The sequence below is a fragment of the Pygocentrus nattereri genome, chromosome 19, assembly GCF_015220715.1.
Source record: "Pygocentrus nattereri isolate fPygNat1 chromosome 19, fPygNat1.pri, whole genome shotgun sequence".
Taxonomy (NCBI): domain Eukaryota; kingdom Metazoa; phylum Chordata; class Actinopteri; order Characiformes; family Serrasalmidae; genus Pygocentrus; species Pygocentrus nattereri.
In genome coordinates this window covers 18,114,715-18,138,488 of record NC_051229.1, presented here as the reverse complement: position 1 = coordinate 18,138,488, position 23,774 = coordinate 18,114,715, and the positions used below count along the sequence as shown (strand labels likewise).

Below are 23,774 nucleotides of genomic sequence, written 5' to 3'. Positions count from 1 at the left end.
AAAGACATTCCTCCCATTTGTTTTGTGCTTCATTAATTGTGGAACAACAACTAAACCAACTCAAAGTGGAAAGCAGCCTGCACAAAGTCACGGCTTGCCTGTTTCATTAGGAGCAAAGAACGTTTTTGATATAAATGACATTCTGCCATTATATATAGCCAGCTGATGGCTAGTGGGTCTTTTCAATCATTTGTAACTGGCGGTAAAATAAGTACATGCCCCCACAGTGTATTCAATAGTTTTCTGTTTATCTTTTCCAGGAAGCAAGAGACTATCAAATTAAACTGTGAATATCTATGGAAAATGGTACTCAAATAGTTCAGACAGTGAGGTCCAGGATGTTCATCAAGCCAACAGACATACAACAAGAGCTTGGAAACGTTTTAATTTTACATTGACTTAAAAAAAAAAAAAAAAAGCTGAGCTAGTGCTGCATGTGCTTCACATTATCGTGTATAATACTGATTTTGCACAAACAACAAACCACAACCACAGGTCTGATTAGTAAAAGTACTGTAAGCACAGGACAGGGCTATTTTAAAAGGAAATACTTGTTGCAGGTATAGTGCCACGTGGAGGTCATTAACTGCAGCCTTTTACGATTATTCAATAGTTTAATTGCTGCTGAGTAACTGAGCGGCTAGCCTTTCATTTATGATTAGTTGAAATGTTTTCTGTGTGAGCTGATCTGTTTCAGAGCAGATGGACTTCTTCAGCTAAAGATGAAAAGCTACTGACCCCTTTGACCCTCAGCAGTCTTAAACCTTACAGACTTTATGCTGTTTTGTCATATTGTCCAGCCAAGCGATTGTGTACTATAAGTAAATCCTCATTTTTGTACTAGATATTGTGCTGTGCAAATATAACTATTCCTATTATACTATGAGTTACAAAAACTATTTAATATTTTTCATTCCCTGCACTTTCAGTTCTCATACAATCTTTTGGGCAATGACACAAAGTGCACTGTGAATGCCAAAGTACATGGATGGAAAACTGTGCTCTCCATCCTGATATCAGTGACTATCAATGCTGAAAAGTTTTTTTTACCTTCATGTTTCTTATCAAAGGAAACGATTTTCTGACTGCAGTATGCAACTGGTGCATGTCAATAGAACCTGCAAACAAAACATCTAAACCAGATGTTGAAAACATTTACACATCTATAAGTATAGTACTTTTTAATAATGATAAAGATATGAATAAATGGTAACACTTTATTTGAAGGCTACCTACATAAGGGCTTTCTGACGCATTCATAAGCACTGAATAATGTGTTTTAAATATATTTAGTGCTGTAAATATGTTCAATGTTTATTCTTATTATGTCAGTACAATGTCATTTATTTCATAAAACATCTTATGTCAGGTTGCGAGAACCGACATAAGCACTTAAATGTTCAAGTAGTGCTTCATAAACACATTATTCAGTGCTTATGAATGTGTCATGAAGTTCTTATGTAGGTAGCCTTCAAATAAAGTGTTAGCGAATAAATTTCATAGATTTAAAATTTTTTATAATTTTAATTTTTTTTTTTTTTTTTTACCAAATCTCTCCATTTTAATAAAACCTGGTTTCACTGTCATCCATGCAGGGCTTGGGTGAATATACATTGAAAACATTTTTAAAAACTAATACACATTGATTTCAGTACAGTATAGGAAACCTTAGTATATCGAAATGCTATTAATTGCATTATTTTTATAATAAATCACTACTTATTAGTAATTACTACTGTACTTTCTGTAATATCAAAAATGGAGGCTACAGATGGTGACAGCGTTTTAGCATGGACTTTCCTTTCTGCTTCTGTTATTTTCTGTGTTCTGTATTTCATAAGTAGTATCAGTGCGGTAGTGGAGGAGTTATTTGGGTTTCTGGCTGTTATTTTCACTGTTGATCTGCCGCTGCTCAAACTGTTCAAGTACAAGAGAGTGAAGGAAACAAATCACAACTTTGCATTCTCATTAGCATTAAAATTACTGGTAAAGTGTTACATTTTTACTCTTTATTGTATACCTGTTTAATCTTTGTTTTTTAGTCAACATTTTCAGCTGGTTTTCTTGCTTTGGTGGAAAAAAAATTTCAGTGCAACCTTAATAAATATGCACTGTTTTACAGAGAGACTGGAGCAGTAGGCCACTTTCTCCACGGTGACTTTTTAAAGAGGCATCAATTTAAAACAATTATGGAAATAATTAACATTTGACATGGTACAATTAGCACCACAGTACATATTAATATCAGTTACTGTCCCATCCCTCCTCAGTTTAGCAATCTGTGTTGTCAAATTTGGCAAAGTATGTGTTGTTAAAGTCTGGCCATCTTATGAAGGCCCCAAAACCTGCTAACCCACAACTGCAGCTTCATAGCATACCCTCTTCTCATGCAGCCATTTCGACAAATGTTAATTATGGCAGAAATGACAGAACCTCTACACCATTCTCTCTCAAACTACTACAGCTACACAGCTGACCAAGCACAAAAGCAGCTTCAGGATTATTACAGTGTAGAGTGATGGGGAACTGTGCCAGTAGCTTCTTTGTGTCCATGTCAGCAGGGATTCTAGCTGATGGAATAAGAACGTCCATTGTCCGCCCCAAGCCTTATGCAATCTCATCTGGCTATTAGGTTTCAAGTGAGATGACTTTAAGAAAACAAACAGCCAAGAATTCACAATTGGACACAGTTTGCCTTGCTTGTGACCTTTGACTCTGAGCTGCTTTCCCATGGCCCAAAAAGGAGAAGCGAGGACTTATTCATGTTATTCCCCTTTCCAAATCCTGACACTGCCAAAATATACACAATATCACAATCATATCAGTACGAAACAGCAGCCAGAAGGCATACTGCTGAGGTATCACTGCCCACAAGCCAAACCACTGGTTTCTTTCAGGCTAAGCCTTGTTTTTAGAACATGTAGTCATAAAACCTGCTCATATAATCACTATAAATACTTAAGTTCAAATCACCATTGGACAGAAGTACAATAGTGAAGTTTTATACAGCATTCCAAAGATTTCCAAACTTCTTTAACTTCGATAAACTGGCAATGAACTGCACCAACACTAACATTGCTTTACTTTACCTACAATGCAACACTGCCTCCTGCAAGCCACCTTTCCCAGGACCTTTTGGAGATAGTGGTCCATCTCAATCTTTCTGCAAAAGCAAAGCTATTCAAATATGCTAACCCTAGCCCTAGATAGGAAGGAAGGAAAGGACAGAAGAAGAGCACAGGAAGCAAGATAAATGCCTTTGTGGCATTCCAAAATGTCCTTTCAAATACCCACAAAATCATAAAACCCTTTTTCAGTACATATACAACCCCAATGCCAATGAATGGGACGTTGTGTAAAACATAAATAAATACAGAATATGATGATTTGCAAATCCTTTTCAACCTGTATTCAATTGAATACACTACAAAGACAAGATATTTAAATGTTCAAACGCATAAACTTTACTGTTTTTTGCAAATATTCACACATTTTGAATTTGATGCCTGCAACACGTTCCAAAGAAGTTGGGACAGGGGCAACAAAAGACTGGGAAAGTTGAGGAATGCTCAAAAAACACCTGTTTGGAACATTCCACAGGTGAACAGGTTAATTGGAAACAGGTGAGTGTCATGATTGGGTATAAAGGGAGCATCCCTGAAAGGCTCGGTCGTTCACAAGCAAGGATGGGGCGAGGTTCACCACTTTGTGAACAACTGCATGAGCAAATAGTCCAACAGTTTAAGAACAACGTTTCTCAACATGCAAAAGGAATTTAGGGATTTCATCATCTACAGTCCATAATATCATCAAAAGATTCAGAGAATCTGGAGAAATCTCTGCAAGTAAGCGGCAAAGCAGAAAACCAACATTGAATGCCCGTGACCTTCGATGCCTCAGGCAGCACTGCATTAAAAACATCATTCTGTAACGGATATTACCACATGGGCTCAGGAACACTTCAGAAAACCACTGTCAGTCAACACAGTTTGTCACTCCATCTACAAGTGCAAGTTAAAACTCTGCCATGCAAAGTGAAAGCCAAATATCAACAACACCCAGAAACGCTGCCGGCTTCTCTGGGCCCGAGCTCATCTGAGATGGACTGACGCAGAGTGGAAAAGTGTCCTGTGGTCTGACGAGTCCACATTTCAAATGGTTTTTGGAAATCATGGACGTCGTGTCCTCCGGGCCAAAGAGAAAAAGGACTGTCTGGATTGTATCAGTGCAAAGTTCAAAAGCCAGCATGTCTGATGGTATGGGGGTGTGTTAGTGCCCATGGCATGGGTAACATGCACATCTGTGAAGGCACCATTAATGCTGAAAGTTATATACAGGTTTTGGATCAACATATGCTGCCATCCAAGCAACGTCTTTTTCAGGGACATCCCTGCTTATTTCAGCAAGACAATGCCAAGCCACATTCTGCACGTGTTACAACAGCGTGGCTTCGTAGTAAAAGAGTGCGGGTACTAGACTGGCCTGCCTACAGTCCAGACCTGCATCCCATTGAAATTGTGTGGCGCATTATGAAGCGCAAAATACGACAACGGAGACCCCGGACTGTTGAGCAACTGAAGTTGTACATCAAGCAAGAATGGGAAAGAATTCCACCCACAAAGCTTCAACAATTAGTGTCCTCAGTTCCCAAACGCTTATTGAGTGTTGTTAAAAGGAAAGGTGATGTAACACAGTGGTAAACATGCCCCTGTCCCAACTTCTTTGGAATGTGTTGCAGGCATCAAATTCAAAATGAGTGAATATTTGCAAAAAACAATAAAGTTTATCCGTCTGAACATTAAATATATCTTGTGTTTGTAGTGTATTCCATTGAATATAGGTTGAAAAGGATTTGCAAATCATCATATTCTGTTTTTATTTATGTTTTACACAACGTCCCAACTTCATTAGAATTGGAGTTGTATATATATATATATAAAAAGACATGGGTATACTACAGGGACACATTATGCATATTTTTGTAAGTAACGACTGGCAGCAGACTGGATTCTCCATGTGAAAAGCAGTTCTTGTGGCTGGAATTTGCACAATTTTCTCATAGGAATGTGAAAACTCAAGTTACCATTTTCCTACTTCTCACAGTCTTGTTTGCACAGGCCAAGAGAGGGCAATGGCGATGGCCAAATAGGGATGCCAAGGACAAACCAAAAAGAGCAAGCCAAAAGAAGCAACATCAACAACTGGATGTATCAGGGCTGAGCTACAATTTTGGGAAGCTTTTGCATTACTGCTCACTGACCGCTTTATTAGAAACACCTCTCTCGTACTTCACTCACTGGCTGCTGCATTAGTACCACCTATCTTGTGATTCTACCCATTGGCCACTTTATTAGAAACACCTACCATGAACTTCACTCACTGGACACTTTATTAGAAAGCTCAACCTTGTACACCTATTATAAGGAGCTCTAACTATCTTATAGATCACTAGATAGGTATTCAACTACAGGCTATTATTCATCTGTTGGCCAGATACTATTTGGGTGTTGGATTATGTAAAATGCAGCCATTGCACTTGTTTCTACACCTGTTAAACCACTCCAGTGTCATTGATAGGTTAAGAGTGTCCCACAGGCCAAAACATGTCCAACCAAGAGTGAATATGTGGCCAGAAACTGACCACCAATAAAGTTAAACTGTGCATCAATCAATAGGGAACAACCTGGTGGATGGGAAAAACAAGGTAGATGTTTCTAATAAAGTGTTTAGTGAGTCCAAGTTGCACAATGTTATACAAATAAGTGTCCATTATTCTACTTAAAGCCTCATGATTAATCAAATGGAACTGTTTTCGCATTACAGGTTCACTTATCTTTACAGCAACCTAACCATCACGACTGGCTTCTATATAACATGCATTTAGGAGAAGAATGTATACCTGAAATTAAGTCTACTTTGTTCTGTATAACAACAGTGTTAGGTTGCCTGTTTGTATAGAGATCCTTTGAGCCTTTTTAAGCAGCATACACTCTACTGGTAAAGCATAGATGACTCATAGTACAGGACATTCCTCCCATAAAGAGACAGAAAGAAAGAGAAAGTCTGAGAAAAAGACAGAGACAAGAGAGAGACTGAGAAAAATTCAAAAGTCTTAGACAAAGCACATAGAGGGCTAAGAAAAAACAATGGGAAGTGATGAATTGCTGGGAAAAGAAAGGCAGGTCATGCTCTAAGCTGCACTCAGTCAGCAGTGTCTCTTTTTGCCTTTTCACTGGATCATTCACTTTTGCCTTGAAGCAATGAGGGACCTTCACCAGACAGAGCCTTTGTATTTAACACACAAGGTTCCTCATTCAAAAGCCAAGTGAACATTCAATGACTCAAATGAACCATTAGTCCTCAACTGACCACGCTCACCTGAGTCATCACAGGTCAAATGCATTATGGGAAATGGCTCTTCTGCATAAATGGGGCTGTCATGTAATGGCATGTGGGACAACACAATAACAACTGGCAGCCGTTCCTCTAAAGTAGGCATGAGAATTTGGGCCATTTTTGCTATTTGAAAATCTGTACTTTTAATCAAATTAAAGCTCAGAATAAAAGGAATTAAAGGTCGGTGAACATCTGAACTCTTGCCAGAAAATCAGGGCAGAACTGGAGGAAAAAACGACAGTACAGAAAACAACACTGATTGATAGCAACAACTGTTCTGATCTCCAAGCTTTGGGACACAATTACTTTGTGGTCATGAGGAACAGGGACAATTCTTGCTCTAAAATGCAGGGGTGTGGCTAAAATAAGGCTCCGCCCCCACACAAAACTGTGTAATGGCTGTGACACAAAAACATGGGCCAACATTTTTTTATATAGTTTTTTTTTTTTTAACCTAAAAATTAACATTTTAAATCTAAACCTGTCAGTTCAATTAAAAAGAAATCAAATATATATTTTAAAAACAAGACTGAAAAAATATTTTTAAAATGTAAGTACACTGCTCAAAGAAATAAAGGGAACACTCAAATAACATCCTAGCTCTGAATGAATGAAATAGTCTCATTGAACACTTTGTTCTGTACAAAGTTGAATGTGCTGACAAGAAAATCACAAAAATCATCAATGGAAATCAAATGTATTAACCAATGGAGGCCTGGATTTGGAGTCACACACAAAATTAAAGTGGAAAAACACACTACAGGCTGATCCAACTTTGATGTGATGTCCTTAAAACAAGTCAAAATGAGGCTCAGTGTTGTGTGTGGCCTCCACGTGCCTGTATGACCTCCCTACAAAGCCTGGGCATGCTCCTGATGAGGTGGTGGATGGTCTCCTGAGGGATCTCCTCCCAGACCTGGACTAAAGCATCCGCCAACTCCTGGATAGTCTCATCTCGGTAACTAATGGCAGTCAGGCTACCTCTGGCGAGCACATGGAGGGCTGTGCGCCCCTCCAAAGAAATGCCACCCCACACCATTACTGACCCACTGCCAAACCAGTCATGCTGAAGGATGTTGCAGGCAGCAGATCGCTCTCCACTGCGTCTCCAGACTCTGTCACGTCTGTCACATGTGCTCAGTGTGAACCTGCTTTCATCTGTGAAGAGCACAGGGCACCAGTGGTGAATTTGCCAATCCTGGTGTTCTCTGGCAAATGCCAAGCATCCTGCACGGTGTTGGGCTGTGAGCACAACCCCAATCTGTGGACGTCGGGCCCTCATACCATCCTCATGGAGTCAGTTTCTAACCGTTTGTGCAGACACATGCACATTTGTAGCCTGCTGGAGGTCATTTTGCAGGGCTCTGACAGTGCTCCTCCTGTTCCTCCTTGCACAAAGGCGGAGGAGATGCTAGCTCAGCTGCTTGTGTCCTGGCATTCTACATAGTTCTATATTGAAAACTGTCAAAAAATTCAAGCCTTTGTCAGACATTTCAGACTACATATGCCTCATCTGAACACCCAATTAAGCTAACACTGCGGAGGTGAGCACATTCACATCCACTTACTATTCTAAGCTGTTGCACCACAGTTCCAGTACACAAACTCTCAGAGCATTCATGTTAGTATGTCATGTTTACAGTAGTAAATTGAATTTTGAAAATATGCCTGTGCTGTGACTTGTAGCCCAAAGCTAAGAGTCATTATGAATTGTGAAGCCTTTACTGTTGGGATGCTTTGACAAGTGGAGTGTAGGCATTTCTCTAAAGCTCTGATTATACTCTGATTATATAGTACTATGCAAAAGTTAGGGACCAACTTTCATTTATTTAATTTGCAGCCAAAATGGACATTAAGTATAGGTTACCAATTTTTTAGTGTCTGGAAAAAAGCAGAAAACAGTTTAACAGAAAATTACACATAAGCCTCAACAATTAAACTAATCTAAATCATTAGTATTTAGTGTAGCCACCATTTGCCTTTATTACAACTTCCATTCTTTTCAAGAGACTTGCTTTCAGTTTGTCAAAGAAATCTCCTGGGATATTGTTCCACACCACCAAAGTTCAGTCATAGAAGTTGGATGCACTTTCTGCTTCTCACAATTCAAGTAATGTCAAATACACTGAGTGATGTTGAGGTCTGGTCAGTTCATTGTTCCACTAGCAGCTTCATTTCATTTTCAAATTTTATTTTTTTCTTCTTGATAGTTACACATCCTTTCAAACCCATGGTCTTGAGTTGCATTCTCACAGTGGAATAATAAAATTAAGGATGACTTTTGCACATTACTGGAATTACCTTACTACCCATGGAAAAGCTCTTTTGGGAAGAAAATTAGGTTCTTTATAGCAGGACTCCCCAAACATTTTGTCTTAGGGAGGGCTGGGATGGTTGGTGGAGGGCTAAAAATGTAGAGAAATGAAAAGGAAGGGAAGGCAGTTGGGTTTTGAGTTATGTTTGCATCATAATTAATTGTTTCTATAAAAAGATCAGTCATGTAGCATTTTTTTGGGTACCATGCCAGTGCACTAAGTGACAACTGCATGGTGTCAAGGGTTGTTTGATTTTTCTTCTTCATGCTTTATATTTAAGAATGTACAACTCCAAAATCGCAACTGTTATCTTTTTGGTCCAAATCATGCAGCCCTAAGTGTAACCTCTCCATTTTTGTATCTTACTTGTGTCAAAATGCTATTGACCTAGGTCAGTATTGCACAACACAGCTTCCAAAACGCTGACCAAAGTGCATCATGTAAAAGCAAGCCAACATACCCCTCGCGTTAAGGTCAACAAACTGTCTGCTTAAAGCTGTGTTACAAAGAAGGGCAGCATGTTTGCAGCTGTTGTTCTGTTGGGGAGGAAACAACACTGTCAGGTTGAGAATTAATTGAGGGTGAGAACATGCCTGGATGGACGATGGATCAACACACTTCAGCTTCTGACAGGACATAGCAAAAAGAACTTCATAAATCTGTTTCTGCACTGACACAAGCTTACACACAGCTGACTAGAGAGAAAGAAGGAAAAATGAACAAAAAGAGGAAAGGGAAAATAGTACAGGAATACAGACTTGAAGGTCCATGTGAAAGCTTCAAATGTGTCAAATTCAAGCAATATTTTCAGCAAATAATGTCATATTGTCAATGCCAGTAGACAGAAGGTATTAACTTTATATTTGGTACATTTGTTAACTGAAATGTACTATTTTTAACGGCATTCATTTTTGTCATCCCTTGCAACATGCATTTAAAATATAAGCATGACGTCAATTTCTTCCATATTTAATGGCTCACAAATCAGAAACCGTTATTACAATAGCATATATACTAGCCCAAGTGCACTGTAATATGAGTAATAAATGACAAAGCATGAAAGACTGATGTCTCACAGTGTGAAGATATAGAGGACCAAAGTTGCTCCACATAACAAAAAAAAAAAAAAACACATTGTCAGCTATCCATAACATGATAAGCATGCATCTTCTGTTTTGGTAATCAAATACATCATAAAACTGACAATCTCTAATTTCGCAGATCTGGCATCTACAGTTCAAAACTTAGCAATTATCAAACTTTTCCAAATCACTCATTAAGGCCACTATTAAGCCAACAATTAAGGCTTTGCTCACTTTTTAAAGCCTGTATATCTCAGAAAGTCATAAAGGTACAAGTCTTCAGTTTTACAGACCATTTATTGAGGAGAATTATATTACTTTCTAGAGGTATAAAATATACAATATGCATAAGGATATCTAGTTTTTCTGAGTCAATAAACTGCAAACAGTGGTGCCTTCATGTAAAAAAAAAATTCTAAAAAAATATCAACGCAGTGATTTGTATGCCTGCGATGGACTGGCGACCTGTCCAGGGTGTATCCTGCCTTTCGCCCGAAGACTGCTGGGATAGGCTCCAGCATCCCCCCGCGACCCTGACGGAGAAGCGGCTTAGAAAATGGATGGATGGATGGATGATTTGTATGCATTTCATTGCACTGCACTAAATCCAATTAAACAAGCCTAATATGCAGTTGATTAGTGCTCTTTAAGTACTGAAGACATAAGTCAGGATATGCTCAGAAAAGTGTACTCTCATATTGCCATATTGCCCACTCAGAGTTTAAGCCAGTAGTTTCACTAGTTTCTAGAACAGCTTATAAAGAACCACTGTCAAATCTTTATTTTGGCAAAACCTGCAGCTTATTGTAAAACGTACTCAAAGTTTTAGTAAATATCTATTTAATTAAACACATTCTTAAAAAAATTAAGCTTCCTAAATGGTTTCTGGTTTGGGTGTACAGTTCTAGAAAAAAAAACTGTACACATCTTTTATATTACATGGATGTTCTTTCGACTTAAAAAGTTTCTTCCCACTACAAAAAAGGCCCATATCCCACATTTTTCTTGAGCTCCCCTTTTGGCACTTGTGTGGGTTTATATATTAAAACCATGGTTCATTTTTACACAAGTGTTTTCCAAATTCTTTTTATCCCTTAATAAAACAGTTTTTGTTGCTAACCCCTATGACTGATATGTAAATGACCTGAATGGTTGCTCTGTATTGTGCCTCATTGAAAGTTCGGTCCAGACTGAAACACTCCTTATACTCCTTAGTGTGAATGGGTGGGGCTAAACTGCTGTAAATTGAATAAGTGAATATATGTAAATGAAAAAGTCCTTCATTTAAATGAATAAAAAAATTGATTTCTGTGATGCCCTTTAAAAGAAAAACTCATACCTTTTACATACCTCAAATGCAGTAGGTCATAGACTCGTTTCTTTTGTTCACAAGTGGACCTGCCAGGCTAATGGTGCTAACAAACACTGGATGTAAATAGTCATCAAAACCACAAATACATGTCAAAATCTTCACAAAGCTTCAAATTACACTGATAAGCTACACAAGAGTCACTCAGTATCAAAAGAAACGTTCAGTGAAGTTACCATGCAGAATCTCAGTGTATGAGGTGATCATTAGCTAAGATGTGGGCTTAAATAGTCACTGGTAGGACCAGCTTCCAACTGACCTTCATGCATGTGTATATTCAGGTTCAAATATGCATGTTATAGACTCTGTGCAGAAAATGTGGCCCTCACATTTATAATCACACACTGCATTGATTTTCTGAGTTAGTTTCTTTACCTATGTTGCATCTACGTTGTGGTTTCTAAGAGCTGTGTCTTTGGTTTTCTTGCGTGGTATGACACCAAATTATACTTAGGAAAGAAGCATAACTGTCCCTTCTTTTAGCTACTCTCAGAAGTTTTTTCTTTCGTTTGCATAGTTGATAGTGAGACTGCTTTCTAAACCACATGAGCTTGTCTGCACAACCTGAAGTAAGACCTGGATGCAGATGTTTGAGCAGGTTGAAGGAAGTTTGGGGCATGTATTTACTGAAGCGGTAATGGTGACTATCGCCTTCCAATGTTTGTTAGAAATGTTAGCCTTCCAGATTAATCTCTAAACCAAAGAAGGAACATTTTGACATCAAACATGTCTTGGTTTGACGAGTGCACTTGGGGTAAAAGGAAAATCATCTAAAGGTGATTTTTTGCCAAACCTTTCCTCTAAAGAACCATCCATGAAAGGGAACCAAAAGTGGTTCTTCAATAACATCTCCTAAAGAGCTCTATTTAAAGTGTTCCTTTAGATGAACGACAGCAGGTCCTTTTTTCATTGCTCAAATGAAAAGAAAAAAAAAAGTTAAAATAAAATATTCCTCAGAAAGGCAAGACGCCCCCAAACTTCTGACGGGAAGCGTGTGTGTGCATTTGTGCTCAATGAGCAAACTGTGAAATCTGACACATCTTTCTTAAACCAAGGCTCCAAGCATCCTGCCCTTGCTGCTTTCAGTATGCATGCCTCTCTCTCTTCTATCATCCAACCATTCAATCAAGTTTCTTCACTTTTCCATTCTCTTAAATCCTTTAACAGTCCTGTTCTCCTCCTACTTCATCTCCATCTATGCCTGGGTTGTATTTCCTTTTACCTCTTTATTTGTGTAAACTAATCTTTTTACCCCCACCCTCATCCTGACATCCCTCTCAATGTTCTGCCTCCCCCATGTACCAGCACATCTCTCCATCTCTCCCTCTCTCTCCATATCCTGCTGTTCTGCTAAGCTGCAAGTCCTCCTGTGGCCTGTGGTTTTTTTCATGCATTCTGAGTGCTCAGTAGAGCTGCAGAGAGAGATGATTAGCTGATTAATCCACAGCAAAGCTCGCCAACACTAATGCCCCACTGAACTTCACAATTCTGTGGAACAAAAGCTGCACAGCACAAGGGCTGCTCAACATTGTGGTCCCCACAATTACATGATTTAATACAAATTAGCGATTAAAATTGACCTTGATAGATGGCAATTTGCACAAGAATGCATATTATAGATTCTACTGACAAACAAATGCATGTAGTTTTTGCCACAGTGTTATTATCTATTTCTTAAGAAATCTTTTGTAATGCTTCCTTGGATTTGTTTTCCCAACAATGTATTTTGGAAACTTCCAAAGGCATGGCTTGATTCTTTGTTGTCGATATCATGATTGTGATTAATTGATTTATTAACATCGAACAACTGGTAGCAGATCCCCAGGCTTCAGGCTTGGCCAATTTCTCACATGTAACATCGGTCTCAGCTTGTTTTCCTTTTTGTAACAACATTTTTCTGTGTTGGCTGGCAGTGACTGGTAAGGGAGGACCACCTAACCCACCCAGAGAAAGCTGATGTTCTCTTGGGCTCCTGGCTTATAGAAAGCTGTTGACATCCCCAGGGATCGATCTTAGACCGTTGCACCCCTCTGGAGCCCCTGGTAGATTTGTCTTTCAATTGCAGACATAGCAGTATTCACATTGTCTTTGTCGCGCTCTCTCGCTCTCTCTCTCTGTCGCTCTCTCTCTCTGTCCCTGGAATAGCTCCAGAGCTTGAAGAGTGGATGAACAAGACCCTGTATTATGTACAATTACACAGTGTATCAGTCCCAATCACTCTATGGATGATGAAAGGAAGGTGTTGGGTTGGCAGAGAAGTCACCTCAATTGCTAAGTTGTTAGGTTTGCCCAAAGTGTATTACGCATTTCTGAAGTAGCAGCAGTAGCAGGAGGAACTTCAGCACAGCAGGGCCAACAGCTAACTAGAGAAGGATGCATGCTGTGCTCTGCTAGGTACAATGGGCAAATCCACAAAAACATACTGATTACAAATACCGTTATTGTATTACACGTGTGAAATACTAGTTTATTCCAGCATTACATATGTACTCATAAACTTAGTAGCAAAGCAAAGCCCAGTAAATCTGTGTGCGTGTGAGTAGATTTGCGTTGGTGTGGGTTTCTAAGACCCTGGTACGGGTCTGGTTTGGACTTGTGTCGGACTCAGTCAAACCAGGTACCTGACATTAACTACACATAACACCTTGATAACACCTTAATAGTCCTTGTGGAGAAGTTTGGAGATGCTTAAACAATCACACTGACAAACATAAAATACAATGCTTGTTAAAATAAATACAAACAATCAATACATCAATAAGAGTGTACAGAGAAAAGAAATCTGAGCAAATACACTCTTACTTCTCAATTCAATAGCTTTTAAAAATAAAGTGTATTGGGCATTTAAGACCTTTGCACAGTACTGTGTGTCTCTGCATGCCTGTATATACATGTATATGTCATTTTAGAGATAAGTTTTGTCGTGACAGCAACAACATATATAAGTAATAGACAAACCAACATGTATCACATACAAAGAATTAGTGCTGGTGCTGTGGTAAGAGAACTAAATAATGATGAAAAAAGCTCTAAAATCTTTACTTATCTCAGCCTCACTAATCTCTGAGACTGGAGCACTACATACACATACACTAATCACAAAACACACAAACACACACACATGATTTGATTATGTTGTAAATGGTCCTCAGCTTTCTGGCACGATTATGGATGCTGTGAAGAGGAAAGGTGGGCGTAGGTGAAAAAAATTAAACAGAACAGCGTTATAATGAGTGAGAACGGACAGATGAACGGACGTGCAAAATGAAAGCATGACTTAAAAGAGGAGGAAGGAAAAAGCTTGATAAGAGCCCCTAGGAAATTAGGTAGAACGTCACAAAGCTTTGAGTCAGGCTTGTGTGTGTGGAGCGAGGGAGGTTCCGGGCTATTGACTTAATTTTTACAGAGATTTGGGATAAATGTATTTTCTTGGGCTGTCTCAAACATTTAAGGCAATGGTAACTCAGGCCAAGCTATGAAAGTACGAAAACTGCCAGAGAGAGGCAAAAGAGAAAACCTAGCTCAGTTTATTTTTATAATAAATAGATCAAACTGAGATATTCTGTTTATTAACTATAGTAAACATCCACATTCTTCTTTCTGAAACCATTTGAATGTGATAGATCTGGATCTGTATGAACTGTATTAACTATTCTTTTGCTAGGAGCGTTATGATCGGTGGCCTCAAAATAGAGAGAACGGCTAACTATGTATGGCTGCAATAGGGCTTCATCATCAAAATAAAAATAATACAGATAATACTGCTTTCGTCAGTAACTAGAACACTTAACAACTTCATCCATCATAAAAAAGACAAATCACAGAGAGCCTGTGGGTTACCAGTGTAAAGTAACTGTGTAAACTCCACAGAAACAAGTAGCTGATTGGCTATCAGCTCATTATGACATTTTGGTTTAATATTTTTACCAGATGTTTGAGTTTTCCTCCTGTTCCTGATAAATAGTTCATTTTTGCAAATGCTGAATTAAACATACTGTTTGGCTGGTTGCAAACCTCGGCAGAAAAAAACAACAACATTGTGATCTATGTTCTCCATGTTGGAAATGTCTCTATGGACCATGCTATATTTTTCCCATATTGCCCCTCCTTATCTCCACAAATGCATAAAAATGGCACTAAAACCCATAAAATTCTAAACTCTCAACCCATTCTACACCCCATTCCTGTAAAAACGGCTCCTCTTAAACTTCTCAAAGTGAAAAAAACTTAAACTTACATTTCTACAACATGCACTACATGCTACAGCAGTTTTTAATCACACAAACACTAGATCCCATGTGTACACAGATAACAGTGAGCCACAACAAATAAACACCCAGGTTTCTCGCTCGAGAACAACAAATCCTCCCATGTCCGGATTTCTCAAGCGCAAAAGCTCTAAAGCAGTCTTACAGGGAGGCTTCGAATGATCAGTGCAAAGCTCATTACGAGCCTCCAATTCTACAATGGGCAAAAAGTGTTTTTCACACCTGCACTGACGAGATTCTCAACAGCTTGCTGCATCACACAAAGGGCAACTGATTTTGGTGGTGCAGGTTTGAAGATGGGTTTAAGGAGGTTTATAGCATCATTATTTTTACAAAATGGGGCCCAAAGCATAGAAAACAAACTTGTCTTAGCATTTTTGCTATAAGAGTTTGATGTAGTAGATTAACATTGGTAATGTTCCAAAACTTACCATTCACTTCACATTCCATAATCTAAATATGGATTATGGCCCATATATGGACTATAGAGTACTTTGCAAATGTCGGAGACCACCCCTTATTTATTTACTTAAATTACCACTCAAAAGGGCAGTTTCATACAAGTCTGCTTGCATAGCTTCAGTTATTTTCAAGAGACTCACTTTCAGTTTACAAAAAGAAATCTTAGCAGTTGGTTGCATTTTCATCTTCTCACAATCTAAGTAACCCTAAACATATTCAGTGGTGTTGAACTCTGGGGTTGTCAGTCCATTGTTCTGAGAACACCAGCAGCTTCCTTGTTTCATTTGCAAATTTACTTTTCTCAGTAAGGGCTTCTTGACAGCTACACATCCTTTCAGACTCATAGTGTTGAGCTGTCTTCTCACAGTGGAAGGATGGACAGAAACGCCTGTGGATTTTTTCAGATCTGAAGCAGAGCAGAGCTTGATTTTCTCGTCTTTCTCAAAGATGAAAGCTTAAAGTACTGGCAACAGTCCCATTTCCTGCACCTTCCTAATATATTTTTGTAGAAACCTCTGTTTTTACTTCTTTTCGTTTGAGTTTCCCCTTCCTTCTTATTTCATCCTAGAATTTCACAATGGACTCGCAGGAAATGACTGCAGTGAACACTTAAAAAACAAAACATCTTTTGCGTATTTTTACAGAGTTTTGCATTGTGTGGCAGCTGCACTGAGAAAAGCTAATGTTTGTTACATGCTACTATTGTGCCTTCCACCCCGTACTTTACACATCGGGCAGAAAAGCCAGACAGATCCACAAATATTTGACCTCGTCTGGGCATTTAAGTAAATATGGCTTTCCTTAACGACCCTCTCATTTGAGCACAAGAACAAAGAAAAGGGTTGAGGGACCTCCACTGACAGTAAACCTAAACCCCACACCACTCGATCCACAGCAAGTTTCAACAAGCTATCCTGATTCACTCTCTTCATATTACGCACACACACACATATACAAACAGGTGCAGGAACGTGTAGCACATGCCAGCTCAGTATAAATATATAGGCCTGCTTCACTGAACGAGTGTCAATGGAAATCATGCAGCTACCTCCACTACCTCCGACTAGCCAATGACCACCAGCACTCATCTCCAACACCGTCCCAGAGAGTCCTGATAGTGCCCTGGCCGAGCATAGAGTACTGTGCAAAACCCATCACCCATCGTTTATTTATATTCCAGTCAAAAGGGCTATTAAAACCCAGTTTTTTAATATTTGTGAGGAGATTAGATGTAAGACAATTCAGTGGAAAATTAAAGAAAAATATGAAAAAGTTTCCAAAACTGGGGTTAAAAATAACTAAGAGATACAGAGAAAATGGGTCTCCTAACAGCCATACAACACTTGTGAGACCACCAAAATGGCCACTATCAGATAAACAGTACTTAAAGCTTTCATCTTTGAGACAGAGGAGAAAGTCAAGCTCCACTCTTACAGGCATTTCTGTCCATCCTTCCACTATGGGAAGACAACTCAATTTTAAGTGTGAAAGGATGTGTAGCTGTCAAGAGGCCCTTACTGACAAAAGGAAATACACTAAAAAAAGAACATCTCCACTGTAAGACCAACACCAGACATCACTGGCAAAATAGTGGCAAACAACAAAAAAGCCACGGTGTTCTCAGTACAGTGGACTGACTACCCCAGAGTCCGGATTTTAACATTACGGAATATGTCTGGGACTCCTTGGATCATGAGAAGCAAAAAACGCAATCAACTTTTAAGAGTGTGGAAAAATATCCCTTTCTTGAAAAACTGAAAGCAAGTCTCCTAAAAAAGGAAGTTATAATAAAGCTATAATAAAGGTAAAGGGTGGACACTACACTAAGTTGTTGAGGCTTCTCTTTATTCTTTTAAATATGTTTTCTGCTTTTTTCTGGATGCTCAAAAATGAATAACTTGTACTTAATAGCAATTTGATCTCTGATTTTGCAAAGCACTCCATGTTGATTCAGCCATGCAGTACTACCCATTCAGTGATGCATTTTTTAGAAAGCAAACAATTTCGTTACGGAAATGCTTGTGGTTCATGTGCGGACACCAAGTCAAAGTTTACACCTGGTCATTTGATGTGACCTGAAACTAGACTGTAAGCTGATTTGAACCACATGCATTTACATTAGGTTACTAAAATCCATCACCAGTTAGTCAGATTGCAGTACAGTTGACTCATGACACATAATATGCAAACTGGCTCATATATAACAAAGAATTGCCTTTATTGCTCCTTGTGTCTCCTGTTCTATTCACAAAACCACAGTTTAGCATGGTGGTCATTTCGATACACCAGCTTTACATAAACGTTTACAAGCAGAATCTGTTTAGAGTAATTAGACTTATGTATGTAGGTGTAAACAGGGTCTGAGTGTGCAGGAGATTCATATTGTACGTATTTAAAATAAAATAAATGTCTGGGGCATGTTATATAGTTAAAATTCATGCTTTTGGGAAAAAATATATGTATCCCATTATAGCTTAGTTTTAGGTAAACCATTAGATATAAAAAAAACCCTTTGGTACTTAGTAAAATACACAGTCCAGCTGGCTAGCGGCCCTCAGGTCATTTGAGTTTGAGACCTAAGAGATAAAGAGAGGCTGAAAATGGTCATGTAAAATGGATTATTACCATTTTTGATAAACAAGACCACACAAATGTCAAGTGAACCTCAGAGGAAAATAATTTAATGTAAGAATATGTAAGCTAAAGACTGCTTAACCTCAGCCCAAAAATGTTCACCTAACCCTGAACATAATCATTTTATGAGATAGGTTATTAACAATGAGCATAAGAGAGCTATAAATGACCATTAAAATAAAGTATGAACAAATTTATTTTCATATTTTAATGCCATCCAAGAAGTAAGAGTGAAGCCTCACTTTTAATAAGTGTCTTCATCTCCCCTCTCAGGGAAATAAAAGACTGTGGCTATTAGTAGTGTAGAGCATATCCTGGAACTTACATGGTGCCTGTATGGTTAAAAAAGTGCCCTGATAGGGGCCCAGGCAGACCATGCAAAGATAACATTCATGATTTATAACACTCCTTGTAATGCCAAAATACCACCCCGTTACTAAGAATGAACAGAATTTATGAGCGATGGACGATAATGATTAGCTCACTTTTGATTAAGTACAGCTGAGGCACATGAAATGACTTTGACTATTAAAGGTAACTACGTGTGAATATCAGAGGATGCTTGTGAAACATGACAGGTTGTTCTAACATGTAAGGCCCGCTGATCCAAACTTTAGCTGCCTTTGAGAGCTTAGAACATGCCTATTCAATGGGTCATCACCAATGAAGTATTAGTAGATTGCTTAAGCTAGAGTTCAAGGAACTTGGAACTTGGCAGACGTGTGACGTTAAACAAACTTTCACCAACTACAGCTAGACAGAGGTTTGCTAAATGCAATCTCAGTGTTTTTCAGTTCAGCCCCTTAGAGACCATAGATAGGCCAAAGATTTGTTCTATCCCTGCTTACAACACAACTGTACCACATAATTTGTTCTCAATATTCTTCAGATGTGATAGAAGATGGGACAAAGAAAAAATGGGGGGTTCCTGGAGGACTGCATTGGAATTAATATAACTTAAAGGTGCAGTGTGCAAGAGTAAGGGGAATCAATCAGCAGAACTGGAATATAGTATACAGAATTATGTTTTCATTAGTGTATAATCACCTGTAACTGCAAATAGGTTTTTGTCAGCTTAGAATTAGCCTTTCATTTCTACATAGGAGCAGGTTCTCTTCCAACAGAAGCCGTCATGTTGTATCACCACATTTCAACAGTAGCCCAGAACAGGCTCCAGAAACTGGCTTTTGTTGTTTTACATTAAAGCAGCAGCTTTAAATTGGTAGCAGTACAGCACCAGCTGGAAGAGGCAGAAAGAAGAATCAGAGGTTGCTGCCAGTGCTGGCTAAAGATTTTGCATTGTGAAGTTGGAAAATAAAAATTGACAATGGACAAATAGAGGATCATACTTATTGTACAAATGAAAAATCAAGCACTGGTAAATCTTCATCAAAGAAGCAAAAACCTGACAGCCAACGTAGGTTCTACTACACACTTGGAAAGGGAGGGTGAAGAAGGGGTATTCAGTTGGTTGTAATCTATAATCTGAAGCCACTACATTTTACACACTGTATTTTTAATATGAATTAATATTATTAATGGCAACCTATTCTATTCTAAGCTGGCAATTTGCAATATTGAGAAGGTCTTTCAGATGAATGGATCTAAATCCCCAGGTGAGCAATTGCCACTGTAATGTTACCAGCTCACTTTAACATCCTGAAGAGCATATTAGAGAACCTCCAAGCTTTAGACCTCAACCAAGACCATCAACTGTCTGAAAATTATGAAGCATCTGTTAAAAAGATCTTAATTTCAGACATTCCTCTTAAACATAAGCATCTACACTGTAGGAGTGTAAGGATACTTTCAGGTTCAGTGTGATTGAGGTCAAAACATGACTTGGTTTGTTGAAGCTTGCAAAGTATCATGTCCTCATGCGAAACATGATCTTACATAACATCAATGATCTACAAACAAAACAAAAAATAGATAGGATACCCATATATATAGTTTCTATCCCTGGAAGTGGTTTCTGCAAAAGGTGGCAAACGAGATCTTCAGGAGAGAACATCTCCTACATTTTCATGTATCTCAAAGTCACTGTAACAATGAATGACCTATAAATCTAAAAGGGTAGCTCAACATTAAAGTGAGTACACTCTTTAATATATCACTGCTGTCAGAACGAAACCTTGTATCTCTATTGGAGTCGTTTTTGTAGTTTCTGACATAATATGAAAACACCTGTTGCCCTTTACATTGTGTGTACATTTTTGATCAATGAACCCAAAGAAATGTCTTAAACTGACTTGGAAAAAAGTCGGAACAAAGAACAAATCATTAGTCTGTAAAAATGATCAAGAATTAAGCAATAGCTAAAGGCAGTTTAGAATGGGGTAGCTTTCCCCTTTCTTTAAATGCTGAAGTCTTGTGGGTAAACTTGCAGACAGCCAGAAAGAAAAGTCAATATTGTTCCACTAAGCACTGAAAGCCTCGTAACTCTGCCAAGCTAGTTTGTGTTTAATATGAGACCAAATATTCTTTATAGAGTTTAAATCTGGACTCTGAACAGGCCAAAACTATCGTTAAAAAACCCCCAAAACATTAGTTATTTGAGCCTGGCCCTTTTCTTTTTTTGCATGGGAGTGTATATATGAATAAATGGCTGTTTGTGTGTGTGTGTGTCTATTCCTCCTACAACCTTTTCATCATGTAGGTGTTCTTAAACTTTAAGGTTCTTCACGATCACATCTGCAAAAAATGACTTTCTAAAGAACCATCCATTGAAAGTTTCTTTAGCAAACTACAACTGTTTCTTACATGAGATTGTGCATGACTTTTTGGTACCTTCAAACTTTTAGACTGTAAGAAGTTTAAGAACCACTGACCTACTGGATTCAGCTCGCTCCAATCACAGAGACTTGCACCTCTCATTTCTGCACATAGTACTTATGTATGTACTTATAGTATTAGTCTTATTGTTGTGTATAACTGACAAAGTGTTGAAATTAACAGCAAATGAATGCTTGAAAAACTTCATTAGAACGTTCATGCTATTGGTCAGTATCATAGGGATAGCCATGGTGTGTGTGTGTGTGTGTGTGTTTGCACGCAAGAGTGTGAGAGAAAGTGTTGGAGTGTGTGAGTGAGAAAAATACTTTTTATTTGACGTTTTTGGCAATCCGGCCCTTTTCGGTCTCAACTCTATTGAGGGTTCGCTTTTTAAAACCAACTCCTGACTTACAACATGAAAAAATATGCTGAGCCAATCTATTCTAGACGCATATTTAAGAATGTAGTGTGCAGGAACGAAACTGAACATGTGTTCATGTGTGAACATGGCAGCTTATTTGCCAGTTCATGCTTAACAAATAAACATTCCTAATGCAGCTAGCCTATATTACACCGGGCATTGTAGAGATGTTATGCAGCATTGTGGAGAATGGACACTGAATTAATGATGGCATTACATTTATATTTCACGGCATTTGGCTGACGCTCTTATCCAGAGCGACTTACAATTTGACGATTTTAAATAAGTAGGCCAAGGTGGTGTTAGGAGTCTTGCCCAAGGACTCTTATTGGTGTAGTGTAGGGGGCTTGTCCAAGCAGGGGACTGAACCCCAGTCTACAGCATAGAAGGCAGAGGTGTTACCCACTACACTAACCAACCACTCATTAAATGCAACTGCACTGTTTGAGTAACACAATTCACAAAAAATAGCCCCAGTCTACAGCTCACTACATCATGCACACTAGTCAGCTGTGCAGCAACAACGACAGACATCCCTTTTCTCCATTTGGACTGCGTACAAAATATCGTGAGAGTATCGAATCGTGAACTCAGCATGGGATCAAATCGAGCGGTGAGCTGAGGATCGTTACTCCCCTGCTAAAGCGTGTTATTTCTCTCCGAATAACTCAGTTACTTGAAATAATGAACACATCTACAAAACACAAGGGTGTCTGCTTTAGACTATACACCTGTACTGTAGACGTTACTGTGTATAAAATAAGAAGTCATTCGCATAAGAAATGGTTCCAAACTTGAACGCTGTAGTGTCCTACTGTATTCCTGTAGTGAGCGTGTGAGACTTTCCCTCGTGTTAGCCAACCTCTTCAAAATAATAGGTGACACCGTCGGCCATGTTGACAAGCCACTACCAAACTCACCGACAAGCACGCAGAGGACATCCAGCAGGATGAAGACCTTCTTCTTCTTTAACTCCATCATGTCTGAGCAGCTGTCCTGTCACTCTCACGCTGTCTGGAACTTCAGCTCCTTCAGCTCCACGCTGGAAACACCAGCAGAAAGCACAACTGGCCGTGCGAGTTCTTCCGGATCCTCTGCAGCGTTTTACCTGAGCACTGATTGCAGGAACGTCTCCACTCACTCACTCACTCAAACGCTGAGGCGCTGAGACGGAACCGGGTTGGGTTTGGTTATCTGCTCTATCTCGCTCTCTCGCTCTGTGCGTAGGCATGAGTTCACGGGAGCGTCAGTGCAGAGCAGGATTCTCAGACGGAAAGAGGACGGTGGGGAAATCTCCAGGAAACACTCCTCACTCACACTGCGGTGCGGTAGGTCGCCTCTCTCACCTCTGAGCTCTGCCGGCTCTCTCCGACCTGGAGCTGACGTCATCGACTCACACTCACTTTCACTGCCGCCGCCCTCCTCCTTCTACTCCTCCTATTCCTATTCCTATTCCTCCTCCTCCTCCTCCTCCTCCTCAGCTCCTGGAAAGCCGGCACAACTTTAATTCACAAAACACAACATCTACTCCGCTGAAAATCCCCTTTTAAAATGTCCACACAGCATCGACACAGCTTGTTTATTCTGTAGCAACTACCCTGAGACGCTTATCCACTCATTTCGACGACTGAAGAGTTTAAGGCCTCTAAAAGCTGCTTCACACAGAATTATTACATTAAAGGGTTCTGAAGACGTGTTTGTTCTAATCTGTTCATGCTGGTGGGATACATTAAGGGTGTTCTAAGTTCTATAGAGACCCCCTTTTTTCAGATTTACCACTAGTTTGCTACTATCTTTGCTACTTGCTACATTACATATAAACCCCCCAAAAGACTTGTGTACGTTGGTAGTTTTGGATATTAAATAAAATGGCTATACTTGTGTTGTAGACATCAGGACCCCTGGTTCCCATCACCACCACTGTAAATGAATCCGAGTCAGTAAGGTTCTCTACAAATGAACCACTTTAGATCCAACCACTCTGAATGACACTGAACCACTGAATTATGGAATTAGGAAAATTGTTGGAATTCCCCTTTAAACGTGATTAGG

General features: G+C 39.1%; 1 protein-coding gene across 1 annotated transcript in view; it reads right to left on the bottom strand.

Moving 5' to 3' along the window:
- plpp2a (phospholipid phosphatase 2a) overlaps positions 1 to 23,116 on the bottom strand; it is a 45,740-nt gene extending 22,624 nt beyond the window's left edge. Inside the window, exon 1 of the mRNA XM_017697204.2 lies at positions 22,643 to 23,116. Coding sequence (XP_017552693.1) covers positions 22,643 to 22,703 — 61 coding nt within the window. The 5' untranslated portion in view covers positions 22,704 to 23,116. The remainder of the gene's footprint in view (positions 1 to 22,642) is intronic.
- Positions 23,117 to 23,774: the final 658 nt, after the last annotated feature.